The sequence below is a fragment of the Wasmannia auropunctata genome, unplaced genomic scaffold, assembly GCF_000956235.1.
Source record: "Wasmannia auropunctata unplaced genomic scaffold, wasmannia.A_1.0 LD335249.1, whole genome shotgun sequence".
Classification (NCBI taxonomy): Eukaryota; Metazoa; Arthropoda; class Insecta; order Hymenoptera; family Formicidae; genus Wasmannia; species Wasmannia auropunctata.
Window position 1 is genome coordinate 27,577 of NW_012027641.1, and position 10,655 is coordinate 38,231.

Genomic DNA, 10,655 nt, shown 5'->3' on the forward strand with positions numbered 1-10,655 from the left:
CGATCATCCTTAGTACAATAAGAATTAAAACCGATAACATTATCCAGTAGTGCGTTGTGAGAGTCAAATCGTGAAATCGATGAAATTAGTCAAACTGTTATCTTATCCATAATTAAAATAAAAAAATCGCTTTTTAAGCTGTGTTTGGAAAAACTCTTGAGCAGTGAAGTCAAAGCTAAATGATTATTAATTAATTATATATATATACAATATATATATATAATAAATATTATTATATATATTAATAAGAACAAAAGTTAAAAGTTAAAAAATTAAGAAATTAAAATACAGTTAAAAGCTGTATGACTTGACAGATTTGAATGTAATTACCATGTATACGATTCGAGACGTAGTGAACTCGTGAGAATCAGCGAGACATTAACATTTATATTTTCATAAGATATAATCAGAAATAAATAAATAAATAAATAAGAAGGCCTAGAAATATCAAGCTCCTTATTTATTTATATATATTTGAATATTTCTGGAGCAGTAGAAATGGTTAAAATAGATGGTAGGTAGATAATTCAATGACAGATAAAATCTATTGTCGAAATATTTTATTGTTCTTTTCCGCGAACAATGTGTGTGTGTGTGTGTGTGTGTGTGTGTGTGTGTGTGTGTGTGTGTGCGTGTGTGTGTAACGCAATATTGATTTAAGCTGAGATACCTGATGATAGTACTCCTCGTCATCCTCCTCGCTGTCACTCGTGTGCGAGAGATGGGTTTTGGTGGCGAAGTGAAGGCTCTGCGGCGACACCATTGTTATCGTGCTCTTATCGTCCACCATATCGCAATTCGGCTGACAGGGCGCGCAGGGACTCGCCGGCGCGCTGATAGGCTCGCCCTTGATCCCAGGACACTCGTTATCTTCAGGTACTAAGTCTCTCTTGAGGATTATACTCGAGGTAGATGACGACGTCAGCGACGGCGACGACGACGATTCGACGCGGTTCGAAGTGTTGCTTATCGAAATGGCCGGAAAACATTCCTCTTCCATATCTGTAAAACGACAGAGATTATATATTTCAGAGAAAACTCCTCTTTTACACAGCTGTCCTCCAGGGATAAGTTTTGAAAAAAAAAAAAAAAAAAAAAATGATAAAGAACTCGGATGTCGATAAAGTTATCTGTTTTCCTTTTTTTTTTGTTTGTTTGTTGGAAGGACAAAGGCCGCGGGACGCGCGTCGTTTTTCTTACCGTCCATCCTGTCGCGGATATCGAGAGACTTGTGGTCCAGGTTTGCGAAATCGATGGAGGAACTGGTGATCACGGTGGTGGAGCCGACCGCGCCGGAACCCGAATTGGGCGTATGGGGATTTATGGCCCCGGGCGTCGCCGGGCTCGGCGGCGGGCTGGGCGCCAGAAGGCTGTAGCTGTGCTCGGATTTTATCGGCCGCGGTCCACCGAGTGCCGCGTCCGTCATCAGGCGGTCTCGCAAAATCACATTGTGCCTGAAGCTCAAGGCGTTGCCCCATTCCTCCTCTTTGGTGCACAGCAAGATATCCTGACCGAGCATCTGCAATCAGTAAGATGTCCTGATTGAGCGAGTATTCGTTGAACGTGATAATATCCCTTTATCCAGAAGCTTATAGAGGTTTTAGGGATTAAAATATAAACAATGTACTCTTATTTAAAATTTATATAGAAATATTATTTAGCACCAAGATGTAACTTTGACTGTATTTGGCGCTTCTATACTTATTTGTGTTATAATTAAAAGTATTGCTATAATGGAAAAATGTAACATCTCACGCAAGACGATAATAGTAAAAAAGTGAAAAATTTTAAATTACGTATGCAAATAAACTAATTAATTATTATTATCCTATTAGATTCTTTGGGAATAAATATCAATTTTTTCTTTGATCAAACGATCGCAGTCCAGAATATTCTTGGAACAAATCGTTAAACTTAGCTCTGCTTAAAAGATCCGATAGATAATGATAGAAATTTAAGGATAAGAAATTTAAATAATTTAAATTTAGAGATTTAAATTTTATTGAAATTTTATCTAATTTTATAGTAAAGTTATATATCGTTTCTATCGGACTCATTTGAGCTACTATAGATAAGTTATCTATTTCTATCGTTTCTTAATAATATATCTTACTTAAACATTAAATACACTTAAATAAAAATTTGGACGTGTATGTTTTTTTATATAATCTATCGAGTTAAGAGATAATCCAAACTGAAAATTATGATTTGTTACATATTTTATCGTATTTGTAAGAAATATTAAAATTATTTATATGCAAAAGACACAAAATCTCTAAAATTAAAATATTACGTAATAAATCATACATAAACTGACAACATTGTACGATAATATCAATTTTGACTAAATACGGTCAAAGATAAACATACGGAAAGAACAATTTTGCTGGATCCAGATTTGAAAATAATTTTTGTTCAATAATCAAAATAATTTTGTTGAAAAGTCACAATAATTGCTAGAATATCAAAACGTTTTATAGCAATGCTTATAATTTTTAATTTTTTAACCAATTATTTTGATGATTAAACAAGAATTATTTTCAGATCTGTATTTAGCAAAATTTTTAGAACTTTCAACAAAATCGTTCTTTCCGTGCATTACTCAAAGTGACCCTTAAATTATCTACTAGAGTAAAAAAAAAACAAATCTGATATTTACGAGCCAAAAACACGATAGAATTGTATAAGTTTCTTCTTATCTAATTCTACCTTTAAACAGGTAGAAGTACATTTTACTTGTCTTAACTGATGGAACGATAATAAATATACGAAAGAATTTATGTCTTATATTTGACACAGACAATATCAGTCTATGTCAAGTATTGTTATCGAGACTTATTTGATTCTCAAAGTCTGACGATTTGTCGGTCAGCGAGCGAGTCGCGAGAGGAACGAGTCGGAGCAGAAATCGATCCTCCACGTGAAATTGCTACCGCGAACGTAACGCGAAGCGAGTCAATGGACGTTACGGGAGGGGCAGCGTCCGCGCGGGCGGCGGTTGTCAATGGTTGCCGCCCGTCATCGTCGTTGTCGTCGTCGTCGTCGTCGTCTCGCGGCGAGGTGTCAAGGACCCCGCCGCGTGCTTCTAAAATTATACGCGAGAGCGTTCCGCGAACGGTCACGTCACGTAATAAGCGAAGGAGAAGGGCGCGCAAGTTGAGGGGCGGTCAAGTTGAAGGTCGGCCGTTACCCGAGTCCACGAGGAGGTGGTGTGCCTCGTCGAGAGGTAGGCACACCGATTTCGCCTCCTTCTGTGGGGACCTCTTCTGCGGAGACGTGCCCTACCCTATGCTCACCCGGGGGCGACCCAGCAATGCGGAACCCGCCGGTCCCGTGCAAGGTCAAGACGAGGAATCCTTTCGTATTCGCGCGCTAACGACACGCTACTTGCGCTACCAGTTGCTATTCGAAGCTTCTCGCTTCGCTGCCTCGTCTCGCAGCACACAGTTGCTATATACGCACGCGGTTTTTCCTTTAGCCGCGCGCGCGCGTGGACTTCCCCGTTATGCACGGTTTGCTCCGCGTAAGCAAATCCGGCCGCGGAATGATATTCCGAACGACGGGATTTAAGCGACAAAGTCGCGCGCTCGATTATTTACCGAAAGATTATTTACTGACGTAAGAAGCGTGGGATACGATTCGAAGCAAAATTTCTGATGCCGCATTCCACTGCAGCTGATCGTTAACGAGCTTTCTTCTTTTTCTAAATTAATTTAGAAGCAATAACTTTGAGCGATTGTGAACGTCTCACAGACGAGAAATTGCGTTTTATTTCCAACAATTGTTTCCATTCGTCCCTTTCGTTTTGCCTTTGTCTCATCAGTTTTTCGCTATTCTCTCTCTCTCTCTCTCTCTCTCTCTCTCTCTCTCTCTCTTCGTTATGCACCGTGCAGGTCCCCCTAATTTAGATGGGAATGTAGCAATTTCCCGCAAGTGGGTAATTAGTTACAATGGAACCATTAGTAACCAACAACCCGGAACTCGAACCTCCGACGAGTCGTCTTTGCTTTCCCTCTATACCATTCTCTCCTGTTTCGCCACTGCATAAATTTTTCTCGCGAAGGTTTATCATTACCGACGGCCAACATATGCTGCATCTATTATAATTCGAGTCGCGCTGCACCAGTAGGTAACAATTAAAAAAAAAACAATCCGGGAAATTTTACGATTCGAAGAAGGATCTCTCTTTCTCGTTTTATTCGAGCGAAATGAAAAATGTCGTTAAAAATTAATGGCCGTTCTCTCGGTCGAGTTGAGATTCAAAGACTCATCTGACGATCCATTATTGTTGAATCGCCGAAGTATCTCGCGCCCGTAAAAGGCGGCCGCTCCATAAAAATATCCACCGGCTGCAGCAATGCGGAACTCGATTCGCAAGGTCACGACATACCACTCTTCCTTTTCCCGTTCTCCCCCCCCCCTCTTCCACCCGGCCGTTCCACCCCTCCAGCGAGCGTTCCGCTCCTTCTCTTCGTCCTTTTGCCCTTCGTCGCGCTCCCCGTTATGCTCCGGTCGCGCGTGGCCAGCACTTATCTCCCATCCTTCCATACGTCTGACTTCCGGCGGAAGCACGTCCGTGAATGGGGCGATCCTTCTCTCTGCCTTGTCTTTTTGGGCGATACGACGGAGGATACACGTGCATCCCTTTTCCCGATCTCGCGTCGGTGTCACGCGGCCCATCCACGCGGCTTTAAATACACACGGCTTATCGTTTATTTCGCTATCGTCCATTATCGCTCGATTTTCCGTGTACGTTCTTTCGCAACTTTTATATATATATATATATATATATATATATATATATACATAAATGTATATATATGTATACTAGCGATCGCGCGTGTGAATTTGTGTGAATCAGCGTAATAAATTTCTTCGTATATAAGTTAACATATGCGATTTTCCTGGTACGTATAATAACGCTTTTCAGCGATTTTCTTCGGATAATAAAAAAAACCTACGACCTTTTCAACATTCGTACTATTTTTACCGCGCAATTCTGCTGTGAGTAGATTTATCGATGCTGTTTGTTTGCCGGATTCGCACAATAATCGTAAATCTATACACTAATCTCGGGGAAATTGCTTGATTCTCGGTTCATTAAAAAAATTCAATTTCTAGAATAAAGTTCTTGATCTTTGTTGTAATTTAGTTTCATGAATCAAAATATAATAAAAAATGAAATATCTTTTGAACGTTAATTCAATTCTTTTTTTGCGAACAAAGTTACCAACTTTATGTCAAAAAAATTTGTGATTGATTAATTTTTGACGAGGACTTGCGTAATTCTGACCTACCAAGTAATTAATTTCTAAAATAAATATAAAATTGATTCCTTTTTTTGTTAACTTATTTTTATAAATCACAAAATCGTAAAAAATGAATTATCCATCGAACATTTAATTCAATTTCTCGCGAATAAAGTTAACAACTTCATATCAAAGAATTTGTGATTGATTAGTTTTTAACGGCGCTGTTGGCTTACGTATAAACAAGTTTTACACTGAGAGAAACAAAATGGCTGCAATCACCATAATTTAACTATGTATAGTAATTTTCGGCGCCAACTATATATATATTTGTCTGGTAAAACTAACAAATATAACTGTTATTACTTAAAATTATGGGAGTAATGAGTATAAAAATGAGATTCATAACTATAATTACTGTGCAATTACAGTTGCAAATACCAAACACCTTTCTCGCTCAATGTATGTATAATGCAACGCAGATCGGAAGAATCGTCGCTAATAAATTAAGTACATAATTGTCGTCGGCTTATCGTTCTATTACCGCGCGTATCCTCCCGCAGTAGCGCGGTGCAGCTGCATGCTTCACGATATTTCCGCTGCGGAGACCAGAGAAAGAGTCCGGTGAGGGCCCGGCCGGCGCGGGGCGCGGCGCCTCGTGTGCGTCTCTCCGGCGGGGTAGGAAATATTCCGATTGAATTTCTCCGCCGCAAAATTGCAACGTAGCGAATTGGTATTAACTAACTGCGGTATGCAACACGGGAAGTGGATCGAGCGCGCGAGGGGGAGAGGCAGGGCGGGATGGTGAAGGGGGAAGGGGTGGGCACAACAATTTTCGCGACGAGGCATTATTTCGCTATATACCGCGGCGGCATCGTTATTTTCGCCGCAGAGCTCGCGGTCCCGCGAGAAATCGACAATGGCATAACCGCCGCGCGATCGCGCGGCGCGCTTCGATCGCTCATTTTCCTCCTCCCCCCCTTCTCTGTTATATTGCGCGGCGCGTTATTACGAGAGCGCCATTAATTGAGATACGGCGACTAATTGATTGAGGTGAGATTAAGGGGCGTGTTTCGTTTTACCTTTGTTTTTTTTCTTTTTGCGCTTTCTGTACTTCAAATCGGACGCGTATCAACGTATTCCTACATAGCTCGCGGGAGAAGCGAAAAGCATATATACTCTTTCTCGTCTCGCAATCTCGGGTGTATGAATTAATAATTTGAGGTCTCGAATTCTCTGCGCGTTCGACGCCGCATCGCCGTCGACCTTTCCATACAATATTCGCAGGCGCCGTTTTCAACGAACGCGGCGGTACAATATTTGCGAACAGCGAGGCGAGCCGCGTGCAGAAGTTATTAACAGAACTGACCTTTCCACTTGTCGGTTCGACGCTAAACTCCGCGTGCACGGGTCGAAAAGCAATTGTGCGCCGGTGCATTGAGGGCGCACGGCGCAGAGACGCGGAGACGCGACACTCGCGTGGGTAATGCACCGGAGAGAATTGCAGTGGCATGTTCGAGGCGGTGTTTCAAAAGCTGAGCGATACATATGAATGAGAAGACGTGGGACAGGGGGATGGCCGAGCGGAGGAGGGGGAAGGGGGGAAGGAGGGGAGGGACGCCCGTAAAAGAGCGCATTGTGTGTGCGTAACGCGGAGAAAAAAAAAAGTGAAATGAAATTTCGCGCGTCGTTTCTATGCCGTTTATAAGCACGCGTGACTTGTAATCGCCATTCAGCACGCGTGCAACGAAATCGAGATATTACGCGAGAGACGTGAGCGCGTTGCGTTTAATAATTTTTTTTTCCCCCCTCTCAGGAATTATCTGATGCGAGAATTTTCGCGTGTACGCGCGCGCACGCGCGCGCACGCGCGCGCGTGTGTGTGTTACTGGCGGACGCGTTACTGCAGGCCGTGCGCTTTTACATTAAAAAGCGTAAAGATGCTGTGCCGACAATACCATATATATATACAAGCGCCGAGTGCGCGCGAGGAGGACGGAGCGATAATCTGTGTGCGCGGATCGCAAAACGCGCGGGAGTCGTAAAACGTATTATTTAAACGAAACGACGGAGAGTGTCCGGCACGATCGACATCTGCACGCCCGCCGCGTCGTCGACGTTATATCGTCGTCGGATAGGAGCGTGAATTGCCAATAAAAAAAGGTGCGATAATCGTTCGCGATAAACGAAATCATCCTCCCCCCCCCTCCTCCCCGCCCCTATGAAAACACGGCCGTATAAAAGGTGACCTGAAGTTGTTTTCGTTATGTGCTTTCCTGCGTAACGTCTCGCGCGCGCATCCATATCGCGCACCCGCGCGTAAAACAACCCGATCCGTTTCGCGATCGCGAAACCGCTTGCTCGCCCGCGCGGCCGCTTCGGAGGCCGGAGCCTCGCGGCGGCGGCGGCGCGCGGCGATTCGGCGCAGAAATTCGCGCCGTCGGCGCAAAAAAAAAAAAACGCGACGCGCGCGGAAGGTCAACGGCACGCACCAGCCGAATATCTAATTACGCTAATGTAATAGTAACCAAAAGCTGAGAGCGGAATATCAATAAGACCCGTCTGCGGCGGTATTCACAAATATTTTCCCAACGTTACTATACTATTACTACACGCTGAAGGAAATCATCCATTATGTATGACCGGATCGTCCTGTTTCTCTCTCTCTCTCTCTCTCTCTCTCTCTCTCTCTCTCTACATCGCGAATGAATTTGCGCGGCAGCGCCAGACCCGATGCCCTGCAGACTGTTTACGAGGATTTGCGGCTATTAGTGTCCTTCGGACATCGCGACGAGAAAAAGCGTTCGATTAAATTGCTTCGCAACGCACGAATTCATTATCGGCGCGTATTGATCGCTCTGTGTTTCAATAAACGAGAGAAGGAAATGTTTTAAATACAGAAACGTTTCGAGGGGCGCAAAACGTTAAATATTTCATGGAAATGTTACTACGAAAGCAGTTATTTATTGAAGCTAATTATTACCACATTGTATTATAGCGTATTTAATTAACTGTACTGCGTTCAGTTTAAAATATTTTGTTTAATAATTCTTTATATATATATACATATAATTAATTTCATTATTTAACAATTTAGAAAATATGGGCTAATGAGAATCAGCGCGGTAATTGGTGCGCAATGATAATTTAAGTGAATATCACTATTTGTTTCGTTGATTGCAACTTTGCTACACCACTGAGGATGGCCAGAAATATGGCCGAAACGTTTGGAATAAATCTACTTACACGAAACAAATAATATTCACTTAAATTATCATTGCGCACCAATTACCGCGCTGATTCCCATTAGCCCATATTTTCTAAATTGTTGAATTTACTGGGAATCCTTCGACTTATAAATTAATTTCATTATATTATCAATGCATACTTTTAAATCGTATATAATTTTATTTTTGATATTATTCAATATAATTTCAATATAATTTATTTTAATATAATGTTATTTCAATTTAATTTGTGATATTTCAGCTTTATTACAATTTAGCTTGATTACATTTCAAATCTAATAAATCGGCGTGCAGTTTATAAAATTATTGTAAAAGTGGTTTAAATTTGAATTTAAATTTGAAAATATTATTAAGCTTACTTTTTTTACATTGACATGGCCTAGGCTAGGTATTATACATACTTTTAAATCTTATAATTATATTTTTTCCACAGAGTTCTTTACAATATTCATGCTTGTAGTATTATTAGATTGGCAATCAATTTAATTTGTGATATTATTTCAGATTTAGCTTGATTACACTTCAAGTCACAGTAATCGGCGTGCAGTTTATATAATTAAAAGTGGTATTTAAATTTGAAAATATTATTAGGCTTACTTTTACATTGACATGGCCTAGGCTGTGGGTATTATTATCAATATTTATAGCCTTGGCCGTCAATGGCGCTTTCTTCGTGTACTTGTTTGATATGTGACTTCATATTTATCTTATATCAATATAAATAATAAGAGTTGTGTCCTCCTCAAAAATGTGCTCGGGCCGCCTGTAGTAATCGCTATTTCCAATCACGAAGGCGGACTTCACTTTGTACTCTTTGTAGACGAATAGGTCAATCGTCCAGGATTCTAGCCGGCAGGGAAGGGTATCTCTCAACGCGGCGCGACACGACGCGGCGGCGCGTCTGCCGGCCTCGTCGGAGAGTCACGAAAAAAGGTGAACGTCCTCGAGTTCCATCCGAACCATCCCGTCACTTGGTCTATTCCCCACCATGGCCGCGGCGACGACGACGAGCGACGACGCCGACGACGGAGCGACAGGTCCTCTCTCTCTTTCTCTTTCTCTCCCGGTATTGCCATACAACTCGTTTCAAAACCAGATCCCTTCCTAACAGGTAGCCGTGAACCTTCTCAGGAAAGTCGAGAAACTCTAGAAAGCTCCCGGCCGGTTCGAGTTCTCGAGTCTCGAGAAACGGCGACGGGATCGGGTGACGTAAATCCGAGCTGTTTATTTTGAAAAATTTAGCACGTCGCTGCAGAAATAATTTGCATCGGTCAAATTCCAACGGCGACGTCGAACTCGTCGAGCGAGCTCCGCTTTTGTCGAGTTAAATTTTGCAAAGGTAGAAAATACAAACGATTAAGCAAGCAAGCAAGCGCATAAACCGATGTGCCTGCAGCCGTTAATTATTTTAACATCAATTTAATATTAATTTGAATATTTTAATAAATCACGTTGAAATTAGGAATATTTTCTATTTTATGAAGGAGAAGGTCGTATTACGGCTCTTGTAGATATATAATGAGATCCCTTTTAATATCTTCGTTATTAAGTGGCGAAATCTGATAATTAATTGATAAAATCATTTGATTAGTACACTATTATGCAGTGGCATTAATATGCCAATAGTCTGCATTTTTACTTCAAGCATTTCAAAATGTTTTCAAGGTACATTTTAACATTTAATTATACTCGCTGATTTTTCTTAACTATTATCACACGAATATATATACATTTGAGTGTTTCTTTTTCATTATTTAACATTATATTCGTCTGTATATAATTTGAGTTATGTAAAGTTAAACAATGGCATTTTGCTAATGTATAGCCTTCTAAACGTGCAGATAATAAAGTGTACTGGAATTTTTTTTCTCTTTAAAAATTCCATATCGAGATAAGTGTTTGATAAATCGATTATAGCTGCTAATCTATATGGTTCATGTTACATGTACGATAGATTTTCAATACTGACAAAAGCCTATATGAAGAAGAGATTTACGTGTGTACATGCACAATTTGCATACATTCCACAATATTTTCTGCAATATTTTTTTGTACACCCACGGTCATCGATTCTGTCCCTCGGAAATTTTCACAAACTCTGAAGTGATCACTTTTCTACATTAATGCTCATAATCCATGCACGATTAACGAAACGAAA

General features: G+C 41.0%; 1 protein-coding gene across 1 annotated transcript in view; it reads right to left on the reverse strand.

Moving 5' to 3' along the window:
- The window catches only part of LOC105457359 (cyclic AMP response element-binding protein A), a 38,462-nt gene that overhangs the window by 4,679 nt on the left and 23,128 nt on the right, over nt 1-10,655 (reverse strand). Inside the window, exons 2-3 of the mRNA XM_011701975.1 lie at nt 1,201-1,519; nt 671-1,002 (exon numbers count right to left, since the gene is read on the reverse strand). Of these exons, the coding sequence (XP_011700277.1) occupies nt 671-1,002; nt 1,201-1,519 (651 nt within the window). The remainder of the gene's footprint in view (nt 1-670; nt 1,003-1,200; nt 1,520-10,655) is intronic.